General features: G+C 35.3%; 1 protein-coding gene across 5 annotated transcripts; it reads left to right on the forward strand.

Moving 5' to 3' along the window:
- The first annotated feature begins 14,823 nt into the window (after positions 1 to 14,823).
- LOC145128577 (UPF0481 protein At3g47200-like) lies at positions 14,824 to 17,857 on the forward strand. Of its 5 annotated transcripts, none has more exons than XM_079063385.1 (2): positions 14,824 to 14,872; positions 14,969 to 17,857. In XM_079063385.1, the coding sequence occupies exon 2, from the start codon at positions 16,141 to 16,143 to the stop codon at positions 17,623 to 17,625; it is 1,485 nt and encodes a 494-aa protein (XP_078919511.1). In that variant the 5' UTR covers positions 14,824 to 14,872; positions 14,969 to 16,140; the 3' UTR covers positions 17,626 to 17,857. The 5 variants fall into 5 exon arrangements, with proteins under 5 accessions (XP_078919511.1, XP_078919510.1, XP_078919509.1 ...); XM_079063384.1 differs by having other exon boundaries at positions 14,828 to 14,872; positions 14,993 to 17,857; XM_079063383.1 differs by having other exon boundaries at positions 14,830 to 14,872; positions 16,122 to 17,857.
- Positions 17,858 to 18,650: the final 793 nt, after the last annotated feature.

Consider the following 18,650-nt stretch of genomic DNA (forward strand, 5'->3'; position numbering starts at 1 on the left):
TCCTTCTGCCTAATTTGATTCTTCTCATTAGTCCTGCCATACATTGAAGCTTTTCAAATGTTTCAGAATTATACTTAACTTGTAAGTATAACCATATTTACTAAACCTTTGTAAATCATGACGAATATTCTTATCAATCTTTTGTGGTGGACTTGACTAGTGCACATGAATGTGTACTCGATCCCTTAGTCCTTCATTTGCCTCACATATACATGTGAACAAGGAATTAGTCCTAATTTTCCAAAGCTGAAAGTTCTCACTCATCATACTATACGACTTGCATGATTCCAAGTTTCGGTCCAATTGAAACTTGGTTGATGAGAATCTTTCCTTATTTGATAAATTTAGACACTACCACAAATGAAAGAATCAAATTCATATTTCCATTATTGCTAGAACAATATAAACATCAATTTTCCATAAATGCCATTGCAAGGAGATATAAAATAAAGTAAAACAAAATTTTATTTATTTAATAAATGTGGAAAAACCTTTCCTTACAATGCAACTTTAAATGGAAACTATGCTATTACATATTTCCTAGCAATCTATCATAACTCTCTAAGTAGTAGCTCAAGAATCCGATCTTCAAACCATGCGATTGAAATCCATCTTCGCGATCAGATTCAATATACCTTTCCTTTAAGTTTCCTTCCCTTTGCTTGATCCTGCCAAACACAAAAAAAATGTAACCGAGTCACATTTTGTATTAAGAATCATCAATAAGGAACTTAATAGAGTTAGATAGTGGACTTACCTGAAGTAGAGTCAAATCTTCTTGATTTTTTCTTCTCTCTTAGATCTTTCAGGTAGTCAGGGCAGTTTCGCAACCAATGCCCCTTCTCTTGACAATGAAAACATATGGACTATTTGGGTATGGTACATGGGACTATCACAGACTTAGCTTTTCCCTTTACCTTTTGGTCAATCGGGTTGACCAAGGCCGATCCCTTTCCATTGGGAAGAGAAAGCTTTTCTGGACTTCCAATGTTACCATTATCAATGTCCATGGAAGTTTGAGAAATAGACCTTTCACCCATATTTGCTTGACTTTTGCGCCAAATCATTGCTGATTCACCAGCAAAAAGCAAATAAGAAAGATCTATTAGGGTCATGTCGTGATCTCTCATATAGTAGTCTTTAACAAACTCACTATACGACTCAGGAAGTGACTGAAGAACGCAGTCAATAGCAAACTTCCTTGAAATAACAGCACCCAACATTCTCAACCTGTCAATGTGTGACTTCATTCTTAAGACATGAGTGCACACAGGTCTTCCATCTTTATGTTTCATTTCTAGTAGGGCTTGAGTGACCTTAAACCTTTCAAGTCTTCGGGCTTGTGGGTCAGGGAGAATAAATGGAGGAGGTGGAGGTAGAGAAATATGATTTCCATGAGATTTGGGAAGATCACAGTTGTCTAAACCAGACATGTGCAATGGGAGATATTCAAGTTAGTTGATTTTAAGTCCTTAATATAACACCCAATATGAAATATTAAGGCTAGGACCCAACACAATATTTTTTATAACTTGGAAGAGGGATGCCGTAATCCAAGCTATAAAATATTTGAAGGTAGGTGAATGACGATTCACCAATTTCCACCATGAAAAACGAAATAAATTATTAGGTTTTAATTGGATTTGAAACTCCTAGATCTTTTGAGATTCATTGAACTTTCAATGGTATGTTTCAATCTCGAGTGTGCCCTTCATGTTTTGTGACTGGGATACCGAGGATCACAAAACAAGGTGTGAAGTAACCATGCAAATTACTTGGTACCCTTAATGTTTTTCACTTAATCGATGTGCCGGTTAACCACACGCGCTCCACTGACCAATGAAAAACCTTAAGTCACCCTTTGCCTACCTTGTTAAGTCCAAGTTAATGTGTCGATTAACCACACACGCTCCATTAACCGACTTAAGCAAAGCGCAAAGTGTAATTTCATGGGTTAGCACCTTATTCACATTTTTCCTAAAGTAACTAAGATTGGGAATTATAAAACATTTAGTTACTTTATATTCATCATTAATACTTTTAATGAGGGGGGAATTCTAGTCCTTGTCCTACCCGTTCGGCTAACGACCCTCCACCAGTCAAGGAAGCGGTGGGTGAGAATGGACACCCATTAAGCTGCCATTTTATAGGCAACAACCTTATACCCCCCTTATTGACTGACTTCGTGAATGAGGCCTACTAACGGTAAAACGACTTAATCTTATACATATATAATTATTATTAAATTTGTAATATTATAAAGTATAAGGGTTGAATTTTAACTTTTAAATTTCTAGGGGTTGGAACTAAAGTTTTTTTAATGTGACTTTACATGTTCCAAAACTTGAGGGCAAGTTTTGTAACTTTAAAACTTTTCATCTTTCGTAACTTATGAGTTAATGGTTTAATAAAATGAGTGACTTTTCATTTTTTGTAACCTATGTGTTTCTTTAATGGACTTTAAAATAATGACTTTTGGTAATCCATAACTTGAGGACAAGTTATGGACTCCATTAAAACACATAAATATCATGAATTAAGCATTAAACAAGTAATTCCTATGATCTATCAAGAACTCATAAGAACAAGAATAGTCATATCAAAGTTTCAAGAACATATGAACACATATAATCATGTAATTTTGATATTAGCCATTGTAAATGGATTAGAACAACCATTACACCATCAAAAACAAGTTTTTAAACACCAAAACAGTTTAGGGTAATGTTTCTTGTCCATTTCCAGCAGCAAAAGTCGAAAAATCTGCACCCTGGGGCTCCTACTCCTCGAGTGCAAGAACCTACTCGACGAGTAGGATGTGTTTATGCTTGGACTCGTCGAGTCCCCCCATAGACTCGGCGAGTTCCCTGTGCAGACAGCAAGAAATTCGACTTTTTTCACTATTTTGCATCAAGCATCAACAAACAAGCCTAGGCTCTGATACTGCTGATGGGTTTTGAGCATTCTAACACTCCTAAGTGTACATGCAACCCTAGAAAACCTTGGATCTATGTTTGTCTAAAATACAAGCAAAATACTTTTTACAAGGTTCATAATCCTATCTAGCATACATGGGGAACATTAAACATAAAAGATGGCTAGAATTACATACCTTGTAGTTGATTTGATTCCTTGTAAACCTTGAGAGCCTAGCACCCCAAGTGTGATGCCTCAAATGTCTCACACAACACCAAATGCACTTGGAATAAACTTTGAGAGAGAATGTCACACTTAGAAATCGGCTTGCCCTCAATCTTGCTTCTAGTACTTCTAGTGCCGATTTTGGTGAGCTTCATATCCTTTATATAGTGTGTTACAATTAGGGTTACACTATGTAAACCCTAATGTAACATGGCTCTTCATTTCCATGACCCATGGATTTGTAACTCCCATGGAGCATCCTATGGACCTTAGCCCAACTTGATAATCCATGGAGCCTTTAGCCCACTATACAAGTTATGGATGATTTACAGAATCAACCCATATATTTAATTAGTCATTTTTTGATCACTTAATTAATACTAGATTAATTCTTGATCAATACTAATTAAATAATATTATTAATATATTAGAACTTATAATATATTAATAAACCATAAGTGTTATTTCTCTCATTTTAGTTTATCCAAAGGCATGATGCCATGCAACCCAAATGGACCATGCCGGGTCGGGTCAAGTACAACCCAGAAATAGTTATGAACTTAGACACCTAATCTAACAGTATATTCCAACTGAAGACGAGAAAATTCAGTTATTCATGGAGGGACTACGACACGAAATCCACGATTTCGTTGCCAATCGGGAAGTTCTGTCATTCGATAAAGCCGTTGAGTATGCTCGAAGACGCAAGCATGACTTAGAAATACGTGGTGCCACTTTTACTGTTCCGAAGCATCCACGTACTGAAAGAACTGTTCTTGTTCCCTCTTTTCTACCAGCTCAATCCGTTCGGACTGAACCTGGTAATCAAGTGCAAACTCAAAATGCCCCTCGTGGCCGCGCTAGATCACAATCTTTTTCTATTCAATCGCCTTCATGTCGCATTTGTGGAAGGAATCATCCGGGCCAATGCAAAATAGACAAGGAATCCATTGTCTGTTATGGATGTGGAGAAACGGGTCACATAAAGCCAGCTTGCCCGAGGAAGGATGTTACTTGTTATGCATGTGGTATTACTGGCCACAAGAAGCGTTTTTGCCCTACTCTTACTAGTCAGAAGACAGGAAGTCAAGCTTCTGTTCAACAACCGGCGAGAAGTCAAGCTCCTGTTCAACAATCAAAGGGTACTCCAACTAAAAAGGAGGAGGTTCCAAAAGCTAAGGGTCGTGCATTCCAGATTACCACAGAAGAGGCACGCGAGGACCCAAATGTTGTGACGGGTACATTTCTTGTTAACTCTAGACCTGCTCACATCTTATTTGATTCTGGTGCCTCAGATTCTTTTGTGTCTTATGAATTTGCGCATTCTTTTCAAATTGCTTGCTATGCACTCGCGCAACCATTTCACGTAGATACTACGGGAAATATATCATTACTTGTTGATAAAGTCTATAGGGGTTGTGTCATAGAAATTGAAGACTACAGTTTTCTTGCTAATCTGATTCCTATCTCCTTGCCTAACTTTGACATTATTCTCGGCATGGATTGGTTGTCAAAGAACCAAGCATAACTCTTGTGCTATGAAAAGATAATGTGTATTCCCATTGAAGGGGAGAATCCTATCTATGTCTACGGCGAACAAAGAATCTTAAAAATAATCTCTTTCCTCAAAGCTCGTAAATTCATATTGAAAGGGTGTTCTATCTATCTGGCCTACACAGTCGATATCTCAAAAGAGGAAAAGAAAACGGTAAATGATGTTCCCATTGCTAAAGAATATCCAGATGTTTTTCCCGAAGAATTGCCTGGACTTCCTCCGGACAGGCAAGTAGAATTCTGAATTGACCTTGTGCCTGGTGCTGCTCCGATTGCAAAGACTCCTTATCGTCTTGCGCCAGCTGAGATGAAAGAAATGATGATTCAACTGCAGGAACTACTTGACAAAGGTTTCATTCGACCGAGTACCTCTCCTTGGGGTGCTCCGGTATTGTTTGTCAAGAAGAAGGACGGATCAATGCGAATGTGCATTGATTATCGTGAGCTAAATAAAGTGACTATCAAGAACAAGTACCCACTACCTCGCATTGACGATTTATTTGATCAACTTCAGGGTGTTCGCTATTTCTCAAAGATTGATTTGAGATCTGGCTATCATCAATTGAAAGTGCACGAGCAGGATGTACCGAAGACTGCTTTTCGTACTCGATATGGACATTATGAATTCCTTGTCATGCCGTTTGGTTTGACAAATGCTCCTGCTGTATTCATGGATATGATGAATCGGGTATGCCGCCCAATGCTCAATAATTCTGTCATCGTATTCATTGACGATATTCTAATCTATTCCAAGTCTGAAGCTGATCATGTCATACATATTCGTGCGGTATTAGAACTTCTTCGAAAGGAGAAACTATATGCTAAATTCTCGAAATGTGAATTTTGGCTTCGCCAAGTTCAATTTCTCAGCCATGTTATTTCTGGTGACGATGTATCCGTAGATCCTACCAAAATCGAAGCTATTCAGAATTGGGAAGTGCCCCGTAATGCTTCCGAAATTCGTAGTTTCTTGGGTCTCGCGGGATATTACCGGAGATTCATTAAAGACTTTTCTCGTATAGCCGTACCTCTCACAAGTCTTACACGAAAGAAAGTGAAGTTCGAATGGAGTGAAGCCCAAGAAAAAGCTTTCTCAACTCTAAAAGATGTTTTGACTCATGCTCCAATCTTATCGCTCCCAGAAGGTGATGATGATTTCTCCGTATATAGCGATGCTTCAAGATTGGGACTCGGTTGTGTGTTGATGCAACGTGGTAAAGTGATAGCCTATGCTTCAAGACAACTGAAAGATTATGAAAAAAATTATCCCACTCATGATCTCGAACTCACTGCAGTGGTATTTGCCCTAAAACTTTGGAGGCATTATCTTTTTTGTACAAAATGCCAATTATTTACCGACCACAAGAGTCTCAATTATATATTCAGTCAGCAAACTCTGAATATGAGACAACAACGAGCCATGGAGCTGATCAAAGACTATGACTGTGAAATCCTGTATCATCCTGGAAAGGCTAATGTAGTTGCCGATGCACTTAGTAGAAAGGTTTATCGTAATAGTATGTGTTATGCTATTACTCACACTACAGTAAAGTTCACTATTCTAGATGAACTAGAGAAATAGAGAGGCCCTAAAGCCAGAAAATGTGAAGAAAGAAGGGATGATACATTATACAGATGTTTTACTTGATGATCCACGAGGATTGAAGGTATTCAAGAATCGGCTATGGATTCCAAAGATTGGTGGATTAAGAAAGAAGATTTTAGATGAAGCCCATAAGTCTAAACTGTCAATACATCCTGGTACAAGTAAAATGTACTATGATGTAAGAGTTGATTATTGGTGGCCTAGATTAAAGAGAGACATTGGAAGATATGTGCAGGAATGTTTGATATGCTTACAAGTCAAAACAGAGCACCAAAAGCCTTACGGAACCCCAGAAAGTCTTAGTGTCCCTATATGGAAATGGGAAGAACTTTCCATGGATTTTATTACCAAATTGCCAAAGACTGCTAGACAGCATGATAACATTTGGGTAATCGTCGACCGCCTGACTAAAAGCGCTCATTTTCTTGCCATGCGTGAAACGGCTCCAATGGAGAAATACGCACAAGTATACTTTGATGAAATTGTTGCAAGACATGGTGTGCCACTAAAGATCATTTCTGATCGTGATACTCGCTTCACATCTCACTTTTGGGCGAGTATGCAACGTGAATTGGGATCTCGAGTTGCTCTCAGCACAACTTATCAACCCCAGACAGACGGTCAGACGGAGAGAACAATCCAAACAGTAGAAGATATGCTTCGTGCATGTGTCTTGGAATTCGGTGGTAACTGGGATAAATACTTACCTCTTGTCGAATTCTCGTATAATAACAGTTACCACGCTTCAATCAAAATGCCACCATATGAGGCATTATATGGTCGCAAATGTCGTACTCCATTATGTTGGCATGAAATAGGACAAAAAATCCTTGGAGGCCCTGAAATGATTCAAGACACCACCGACAAGATTCAAATTGTACGAGAAAGAATGAAAGCGGCCCAGGATCGACAGAAGTCCTATGCGGAAAAGAGGAGACGACCCATAGAATTCCAGGTGGGTAATTTCTTAATGCTGAAAGTATCCCCTGGAAAGGCATTATGCGATTCGGGAAGAAAGGAAAACTAAGCCCTAGATTTGTTGGCCCTTTCAAAATCACCCAGAGAATTGGTAAACAAGCATCCCGCTTGGAATTGCCTGAAGATTTGGCAGGTATTCATGATGTCTTTCATGTGAGTTATCTACGCAAGTGCTTGAGCATCTATGATGAGACAGTTTCGTTATCCGAGGTGAAACTGGATAATAAGTTAACTTATGTAGAAGTGCCTGAAGAGATCGTGAATGAAAGAACAAATAATCTACGTAATAAAGAAGTAGAGTTGGTGCTTGTCAAGTGGAAACACCATCGAGGCCCGAACTATACTTGGGAGAATAAGAATGAGATAAGAGCGAAATATCCCCATTTATTTTAATCGATGTAATTTCGGGGACGAAATCCTCAAAAGGAGGAGGTATTTGTGACATACACGTTTTGAAATCGTGTTTTAAGTAAATAATATTATGAAATATTATGTGATATTGAGTATTGAGTTCTAACAGATAGTTTTTACTAGAAATGAAGTAAAACTATGTTTAGAATCACTCGGAAAATATTGGAAGTCTTATGAGATTCCAATTAAAAGTTAAAATATCGAAATTTAACGAAAATATAAAATTTGAAATAAGTAAAATTTTACTATTCAAAGTTGTAGATAATTTCATTAGAAGCCTTTAGGCGAAAACCTCATCGAAATCCGAGTTATAACGAAGAAGTTATGACCAATCGAAGATCCGCGACAAAACCGGCACGGCACCAAATGACGTAAAAAGTGAGTTTTTGATAAACTACTTTTTAGCATTGGTGATCTAACAGAAAGTCGTAGTATTTGTTAAACCGAGAATTTTGATAAAAAGAACGCCAAAATCTGACTTTGTATAAGGAAGTTATGATTTTTCTAAGTTTCAGCTTAGCAGTAGACAGCTAAAACCTCGAATTTTAGATCGAGTGATTTTTAGCCGACACAACCTAAACGAGAATCGAAGGTCTCGTCAATAGTAGTACAACGGTAAAAAGACAGACGAAAACGGACATCGGATGAAGAAGTTATGAATTTTTAACGGATTTTCCTGTCCCGGTCTGTTAAAAATAATAATATTAAAAATAAAGTCAAAATTATCCGACGAAGTCTAAACGAAAGTTGTAGAGCATAATTTTCCCTACGTGTGCATAAAAAGAACGTCAAAAACGGAGCTCGTATGCGAAAGTTATGGATTTTAGAAGTTCGGGGCACAAAATTCGAGAAAATCATTAAAACCGAGAAGACTCGCATGGCACAGCTTCGGCCACGTCGCCCTTCTCGCATGCAGACGCGTGTCCGAGCTGGAGAACCAAGCGATGCGAGGTCCAATAGCCTTCCGACGCGTGCCATCTCCGTGTCAAGTCCGAAGCATGCCAGCTGCCTATCTCGCATCCGAGCCTCGCCCCTTCTGTCGCGTGTTCGAGCTTCGCAGCCACCTGCCCCTTCCCTCTTGCTTCGGATCTGAGGCTCGCACCTATATAAGGGGTGTGATACCTCCCGGGTAAATGTTATAAAATGCCCCTTTTTCACCCCTAAACTCATATTTCTACTATTTCAACTTCCCCCGAAGCCCCGGGATTATTTCCAACGCCCGAAACACGCCCCGAAGTTCCCGAGAAGCCCGATAAATTTATCTTTTCGGTTTGAAGCCCAAACCTCGCAGGGCCCGGTTTTCAAGAAAACTCCCGGTTTTCATTGAAGAAAGTCAATTATAGTAACGAAGTGCTGCCCAAATTACTAATTTAACCCCCGGTTATTTCAAGGTGAGTTCAATATATAGGAACAATTGTATGTTATGTGTTATATGTACTATGTGCTTTTCAGTGTTATTATTCCGGGTTATTTTCCCGTGTTATTTTTATTTCCGCTATTTATGATAGCAAAGCTATACCTTTGACCATGTGATCAGTGAAAGGACTTAGATTCACAGTGGTATTGGTACGTAGCCTCTGGCCATGTAGAGCATGTCTCCGTAAGAGAATGACTTCTATTCTATGGCATTGGCAGATGGTTAGACAAGTCTATAAGCCTGAAATCTACCGAAATGTTTAAATCAGAAAGTGTATGTCTTCTATGCCATTTGGGCCGAAGCTTTATTGATCGTATATCTTTGTATCAAATCATTGATTGATATGGAAAGTTTGTCTCATGATTCACATATGGCTTTGTTGTTCCTTGTTCCTCTTTGCTTCTGCCATATTGAAGTATATATATGGCATAACGTTATATTGTATCTATTGTTGAACTCACTAAGCGTCACCGCTTACCCCTCTCAATGTTTAACAATTGCAGGAGATAAGTAACCAGTATGGTTATATACTGTCGGAAGATGTAGAATAGTTTTTACTATTACTTTTGTATTTCGGTTTATGTTTGTATAAAATCACAATATCCTGGGTAGTTATGTAAAATATTAAAACATAGTCGGTTTGTATCCAATCTTTTGTAATCACTTTATCAATGTAAGATATTGTTTTATAAATATGCATGTAGCATGTTTTGGAGTAACAATTGTCAAGTATGAAAGTTTGGGTCTTTCAGAAATACGAAAGTTTAGAAAGGGGTTCTTTCACGACGTGTATGTAGCAGCAACAACAACCTTACGCCTTACAACCCCCGTCATCATCATTGATACCACCAACCATCTTCTGGGGTTTCTTTTACCCTGATCCTAAACGGTTGGAATCTAAACCCCACTAAGAGGAAAGTTAAAAACGAGAGCAACATGAGCAAATGTGATCATACATCATCACCATTGTTGCTTTCACAATCGTTGGCTTCATCCTCTTCGTACATCATCATCATCACCGATCAATGTCTTCCCCTGCCATTGTTTTTTCTACAGTCGACTCAAAATATATTTTTCATCAAAAAAATCTCAATTACAAAATCCTTGAGCTCTCTTGAATAGTCTTCCTCTTCCATCGCAAAGTTCCTACCCTATGTAAGTTTTTATACTTGATTTCTGCATTTGATTGTGATATTGATAAGTTGCACAAGATTTCTTTTGGCTATAATTGAGAAGTTTAATTTTCTTTAATCTTCATCCGTTTTGTGCGTTAGAGTTTCTTTCGGCTATATTTTTTTTATATTGGTTATCCGTATAATTGATTTTTTTTCTGTATGTATTATATGTTGGATAATCTTGATGTGTATGGGTTAATATTTAGTATTTTTTTTTATTTAGCTTTAGAATAAAGGTGGTTGACCAGTTCATGGGAAATGCACGTGAATGTACTTGGTATCTAAAGTGTCCTAGTCTTAAGGAGAATTAGCTAGTTTTTAGATTGTTTTTGTTGGCTTCCGTTAGGTACTTGTAGGCTATATATATAGCCCTTTGTTTTTCTGAATATGAAGAGTGTGCAGCAGCTTTTGAGTCCAAATTAATTCTATATCTCCATATTTTCTTTCTGTATACATATATACCTGTGCGTGAGTGTTATTCGAGAGACGACTTGAGGGCCTGTTTTCCAACATTTGGTATCAGAGCCTAGGGCTCGTTTAGAAGAATCAGGTTTGAGATTCGATGTCGAGAGAGGAGGAGCAGCCCTTGGCTGCAGGACTGAGAACGAAAAAGAAGAAGCCTATGAGATCAACAGATAAAATGGTGATGGGAGAGAAGAAACAGAAGAAGAAGAAGATGAAGGGGTTGAGTCAAGTGAAAACCCCAGAAGCTTTAAAGACCAAGAAGTAATCAGTCAGAGACACGAGGAAGGTTCCTGAGAGATCTATAAGGTCTGCTAGGAACTAACCAGAAACTTTAAAGACCGAGTACTAAAGTATGGGACAGCAAGAAAGAGAAGGCCTATTGCAACCCAATGCAATCAGGTCTGGAGGAAGTGAACCAAGCAGCAAGTTTGATCACGTGTTGATGATCACATGAAAGAACAGCAGAAGAATGTTAGCAGTCAAGAGATAAAACACAGGTAGCAAGAAAGAAGAAAGAGGAAAGAAAGAAGTAAGCAGTAAGATAAGGCTTGAGACAACAATAAGTATGAGCAAGATTAAAGCAAGATAGCAAGACCGAACCTAGGTGGTTTGAATAGCAAGTTACAAGCAAGCAATAAGATTCGAAGTGAGCAAGAGAGTTTGAATCAAGCATGAAAATAGAAAGTTTAGCAAGAGCAAGAGATAAGAACTTTGTGTTCTTAAAGCAAGGAGCAAGATTGAATCACAAGGATTCGGTTAACAAGAGAAATGGGACAAGATCATCAAGACTATGGGGGTGAATGTTGGATAATCTTGATGTGTATGAGTTAATATTTAGTATTTGTTTTATTTAGCTTTAGAATAAAGGTGGTTGACCAGTTCATGGGAAATACACATGAATTTACTTGGTCTCTAAAGTGTCCTAGTCTTAAGGAGAATTAGCTAGTTTTTAGATTGTTTTTTTTGGCTTCCGTTAGGTACTTGTAGGCTATATATAGCCCTTTGTTTCTCTGAATATGAAGAGTGTGCAGCAGCTTTTGAGTCCAAATTAATTCCATATCTCCATATTTTCTTTCTGCATACATATATACCTGTGAGTGAGTGTTATTTGAGAGACGACTTGAGGGCCTGTTTTCCAACATTATAGAGTTTTATTTATTATGATCTAAATCAAATGTTAGTATAATCGGATTTTGGGCATTTAGCTTTATGTATGATTGACTTTTGGTTATGTTTGATTGCTTTTGGTTTATGATGGTTTACAGATAATATACAAATAATAACAAAATAAATCGCCCATTCTTATGATATCGAGTTGTTGAGAATATAAAAAATAAATAAATAAATAAATAATCAAAATTCTCCTGAAGCCTATTGGAATAGGATAGGTCAATTTGGATAAACAAAATTGTTGAAAACTTAATGGAAAATTTCTTTATTGAAGGTATTGTCTAATATTTATCTATTATAAAATTAATTATCAACCAATCATGTATTATGAAGTTTTCATATGTTAAAGAAATATAATATAGAAATAAATATTGAAACTATAGTCAAATTTATTGGTTTTTGGCTCATGTCTAAATGGCTTTTAGGCACTATATGATTTTTTTATCATGTGGCAGTGTGATGAATTTTAATTCTTAATAAGTTAAAATTTATATGTGTACTTACCAAATAATTAGGTGATAGAACTTCTCAAGTCAGTATGATGAGGACGATTAGAATAGGTGGCAGTGTGAGTTTTTGTGTTTGATTGGTACTAAACAAGATAATATATGTCACAATTTTGTTGTTTATAAAATGGATTCTTAAGTACTAAATTTATTAAGTATACTATGTGCACTATATTTTAAGGATACATATTTATTACGTATAAGAAGTACACCAAGTTTTGTTTATGCTGAAATTATGCAGCAATAAGTCTTTTTTTCAAGATGCTATTTGGCTAAATCATAATTACGTGATTTTTAATATTTTCTATTTACATTCTTTTAAGAATGTGAAATTTCATTAAATAATTGGGTTTTCGGATATAAAGTTTTTCATCTGATATTTCACATTCCTTAGAAATGAGTAAATATTATCATTTAGTTTACATTCCTAAATATATTTTAGGTGTATATAAGAGATGTTTGTAAATACTTCAAATAATAGTAATTCTTATTAATATACCTACAAAAACTGTTTAAGAATGTAAATGACAATGTGGGAAAATTTCATCGGTCACTATTAGTTGACATTTTTCTGCTTTCTTATGCAGGGGAAATTATGACAATTGTTGGTGACCATGATTCTACTAGGTTAAAGTACATTGTCATCGACCATCGATTTCACTGCCAAGGTAGCGCCGACGTGTTTGTAGCAGCAACAACAGCCCTACGCCTTCACAACCCCTAGCGTCTTCATCAAGCCCTAATTCCTTCGAGTTCTATATTCTTTCAGATAATATCCGACTATGACACACGATTCGGCCTACAATTAATATATAGGCTAATTCTAAGTTATGAATTTGACCTAGCGACTTATGAATGAATGTTAAAATTGGCCAACAAACCCTACCTGTTGAAAATCAACTATTAAAGGATGCAATGGAAGAAGTTTGTGATATTTTATTATTTCAGGAATGCTGTTATTCTTTTCAAGAATAAATGTAATATTTTTAATTATGATTAGTATTTAGTAGATTATTCATTGTGTATGTTGTAATTCTTTCAAGAATTCCTATATTCTTTCAAGAATGTTTGTATTATATACAACATATAGTGTATTCTTTTTAAGAATTGTTATAGTTATTACATTATTCATTGTTATTTTTTTGTTGTTATTCTTTCTTTCATGAATGTTTTTGTTTATTTATGTATTTTTAGTGGATATTCTTAAAGATGTATCTTTTAAAAAAACCACATTCTTTCAAGAATAAAAACGTATCCTGTCATTAATGCATATTTTTCCAAATACAATTCTCCAAAAATTTTGTGTTTTTTGTTGTCATTATTTAAAGCATATTTATTTTTTGAAAAAAGAATAATCTTGTAATAAAAATGTCAATAAATGTATTTCCGAAAAATATGACAAACATAAATGTATATCCTAAAAATTATGGACTTGACTTATTTGATTATAAACAAAAAGTCTATTTTACCCTTTTAACTAATTATTTTATATATATATATATATATATATATATATATATATATATATATATATATATATATATATATATATTAGAGTTATGAAAGATTTTAACAGTAAAGTGACATATTTTTTTGTCAATTTTGGTCCTCCAACTTACAACATTGACTCTTCATCTTTATGCTTTTGTTCACAAACAACCCTTTCACTTTGGTTTGAAATTTTTAATACCCCTCGCCTTTTACTACATATTGTTAGTATTTAGTCTTTTGGCAGAAATGGTCCTTCATCATTATTATTATTATTGTTAGACAAAATTATACGATTGGTCCCTGTGGTTTACCAGATTTAACATTCTTTTTTTGGTTTTAAATTAATGTTTTATTTATTAGAAAATACTCACCCAATACCATAAACCCACCCACCATCTGCCATCACCACCTCCACCACCACCGCCAAAATTACATAAATGGTCCATATGGTTTACCCATGGTGACAAATTCAGTCCCTACTACCTGAAAAGACCAAATTACCCTCACATTAACGGACAAAAAGCAACCAACATGCTACTTTACTTTTACAAAGCAATACTTTCCGACCCCGGCAACGCCGGGGAATCTTTTCTAGTTTACATTAAGAAACATTAATTCTTTTTTGTTTTTAGTTACCATCATGTTATTGCCATTGAGAATCAAAACCCTTGATTTTCTAAATCTAATGGTTATGGTTGAATTATAGATGTTAGTTAATATATATATATATATATATATATATATATATATATATATATATATATATATATATATAAATAAAGCAAAAGGGCTTAGATTGATGATAGAAGGTAGATGCTAAGTTGCCCAAAGTTACAAGCAAATTACTTATTCTGCTACACTTTTGGCTATTATATAATAAGCATCTTAAGCTTTTTTTTATATGTCTACCCCAGTTCAAGCAAGCAAATCAAGTCATGTCTTCAATAGAGAAACAAAGGTATATATTCTCTTTTCTGTCTTTATTTCTCTACCTCAACCTTTCCATCTCTGTCTATATTCATATTTCTGCATTTATGCTTCTTGGGTACCGTAGATAATTAAAACTTCATGCTTGTAGAAGGTTTTGGTGGAGTCGAGTATTGCCTTGTTGACATGGGATTAAATGTTCATCAACTGTCGGTGTCGTTGCAACTGTTCAATTTATGTGATGAGTTTTTCATATGCACGTGATTTATAGTTATCAATCATTGCTCAAGCTTATATATATAGTAGTAGACAACTTCAATTCATGGAAGTATTTTAATTGTGGAAGTCATAGTTATAATTTTTCTTTTTTTTAAACAACGAATAATATTAATAATAAAAACCTAAATAGTAGTAAACAGCTATCTATGAGTGGTAAGGAACAAAAGGAACCAAAAAAATAACAAGAACATTACAAAACGATACTCTCTTTAGATATATAAGATAAAAAAAAAAGGAGAAACACTCCATTCAGCCTAGCTTTCTAATCCATTTCCCCTATACTTATTTCATTCGAACGATGAGTAATGATAGAATCCATAATTTTGGTTGGGTTTACTCCAATGTTTTTGAATATTTTATCATTCCTTTAATTCTTGGTTTCATGGATCCAAATTGCAAGAGTGGTCAATTTTCCCAAAATTGTCGGTCATCTTTATACACATAGTAAAAATTGCCTCTATTTATTACGATTCAAAGAACTAATTACTACGATGCAAGGTAAAGATGACTGACAATTTTGGTAAAATAGATCACTCTTGCAATTTGGATCCACGATAATTAGAAACCAAGAATTCAACAATATCCAAAAACCATTAACCACACAAGCAGAAGCCATGCGATTTCCACCTCCCAATTATAACTTTATTATTATTATTATTATTATTATTATTATTATTTTAAAAAGTAACCTATATTAAAACTCGACTATGATTAATAGTTGTTTTTTATTTAACAAACACGTCATTTGCTGAAAAGATATATTCTTTTTAAAGTAAAAATTAAATTTATTGAAAAAAAATATCATTTAAACCATAAACTTAGGGGTGTTCAGCTAAATTTATTTAAAGAGCTTATTAGCTTAGAACGCTATAAAAAATAAAAAATGTTTGGATAAAAATAGTTACTTCACTCTAATTTATTAGCTTATAAGCCAATAAACTAATAAACAATAAGCTTTTTTGTCAAACACCCTTTTACGTACTTTCAATTCCACATAATAGAAAGACCTTTTCAAGCTCCATGGAGACGGAAATGTCCGAAAGTGAAGATGTCAGAATTGAAATACGGGATAATCAACCGGCGGCTAACAATGTTAACGACAATTTTGCCAGGGAGTGGGTAGCCTGCATTAAAGGCAATGAGACCACCCAACGTTTAGAACGCAAACGACAGATGGAGAAAGTACCTCCATTGCTCTTAAAGGGCGAAAAAGGTGGAAGAAACCGCCGATACTACGAACCATCGGTGGTTTCACTTGGTCCTTACCACCATAAACGAGAGGATCTCACCGCAGCTGAGAAATACAAGCTCATAACCCTCGAGGAGTATCGTTTGAGCTGCGAAAAAACCATGGATTCATTATACAACAAGGTGTTCGAAGTTGTATATGATGCTAGAAAGTGCTATATCGATGGTTCTACAGATGAATACAACGATGAGCAGTTTAATCAAATGATGTTGTGTGATGGTTGTTTCGTTTTGTTCTTTATAGAGTGCGTTGCTAGCCAGGACAATATGTTGATGCTAAATAATGAGTATTTAGGCGCATTGGGTTTCGCGCATGTAGCTCGAGACATTTTCTTGCTCGAGAACCAAATCCCGTTTGTAGTACTAAAAGTTCTTTTGGATCTGAGATTCTCGGATGGAGGTGAAGAGATCTTAAAGAAGTTCTTTAACTACTTAAACTATGGAGAAATGTCCACGAAGGAAGAAAATGTTCTTAACAAGAAGCAACCACTTCATCTTCTTGAGCTTTATAGGTCCTATTTCATCTCGCTTCCGTGCTCTCTTGGTTTTGGTTCGATTAATGCAGGCAAGCGGCAAACATGGAGGAAAAAGGTTGACAATGCTGATGAAGATTGGAATTATGTAAAGCGAAATCGATCCTTTGCATCAGTTACAGAATTGAAAGCTAAAGGGATATTTGTGAAATGTACTTACGACGAGTCTTCTAATGAAGACATTAAGTTTCATTCACGTTGTTGTTATGGTGAGCTTGAGCTTGTGCGTAGAGCAGTGTCCTCGAATTCAAAAGCTATTTACTTGAACATGATCGCTTACGAGATGTGCCCTCATAATCCTAATGACTTTCGAGTTTCGACTTACATTAGAGTAATGAAATCTCTGGTTATTCATCATGATGACGTGAAGGAGTTACGAAACAACAACATATTACTTCATAGTCTTGGTAGAGATGAAGAAGTAGTGAAGATGTACGATGAGATTGAGGCACCAGCGGTTAATCTCTATATGTTTAATCAGCTACGACAAGGCATTGAGAAGCACTGTACTAACAAGTATAAGACGTGGGCGGCAGAGCTGATTAACGTCTACTTTAGCAGTCCATGGAAGACGGTGGCTTTGTTGGTGGCTACTGCTATTCTTTTTACTAGTTTTCTGCAGACTTACTTCGCCATCAAGCCACTTCCGGATGACTCCAGTGGGGATATTGCCAAGCTTCTGAGACGATGCATACACTCTAAGCCTCCTTCTCCACCTGCTTGATCTAGATCTGAAGGAGGTGTTCATTTTACTCCGTTGGCCACCACACCATGTCAGAGATTTGGAGTTAATCAAAACTGCATTTTGAAATCGGAAACCCACAAAGACATCTCAACTAATTTCCAAAAGAAATGAAAGGATGTTTAATCTTACGAGGTTTTGTTTAAATTAAGTTATTATGAGAATTGTAAACTTTAATTACAATTTCTTTTGATATTTATGAGTACAAAGTATGTTAACAGTAATGGAGTTTATAATTTTTACGAAAAAAAGAATGCATTGTCCTACCTTTTTAGCCATAATCATGAGGTCATCTCCAATGGATTGAACTCTTAAGAGTTCAATGTATTGTCACATTAGCATTCCACTAACTATACAATTTAACCTATTAAACTCTACACTCCATTAAACTCTTAAGAGTTCAATGGATTCCACATCACCATTTTAGTTTTTTTTTTCATAAAAAATATTAATAAATAAAACTAAAATATTACATTAATTAGAAATTCAAAGTAACAATTACTAAATATTAATTAAAGATTACAATTTAGAAATTAAAAGTTACGAATATATTATAATGGGAACGTTTTATTAATTTGTAATTTCACTATGTTGTATTATACTCCCTCCGTCCCAAAATTATAGTCCATCTTTTTTTTTTGGTTTGTCCCAAAATAATAGTCCACTTCTAAAAATAAATAATATTTTACCAAAATACCCCCTCATTATTACTTAACCAACTAAGCATTTAATGGAATATTAAATGCAAAGTAAGGACAAAACTGTCATTTTATTAAATAAAGTTAGTGATAATTAATGTTTTTCTTAATATGTGTGTTTTTTGTCTGTGGACAATAATATTGGGACGGATGGAGTAATAAATAAGATGTTATCTTTCTAAAATATTATAAGATTTATATACTCTTTTATTGTTTAGAATAAAAAATATGATGTAACTTAATAAACTAAATTATTGAATATAAAATAAAATAAGGTATAAATCAAAAAAGTAATAATATATAGTTTGT

Source organism: Lactuca virosa, chromosome 8 (assembly GCF_052849685.1).
Source record: "Lactuca virosa cultivar CGN04683 chromosome 8, Lactuca_virosa_CGN04683_v6, whole genome shotgun sequence".
Classification (NCBI taxonomy): Eukaryota; Viridiplantae; Streptophyta; class Magnoliopsida; order Asterales; family Asteraceae; genus Lactuca; species Lactuca virosa.

Excerpts from the sequence above, each read along its gene's own strand:
- LOC145128577 (XM_079063383.1), top strand. The coding sequence starts at position 14,850 with ATGTCTTCAATAGAGAAACAAAG. Across the intron at positions 14,873-16,121 it reads TCTTCAATAGAGAAACAAAG|AAAGACCTTTTCAAGCTCCA; the intron begins GTATATATTCTC and ends TCCACATAATAG.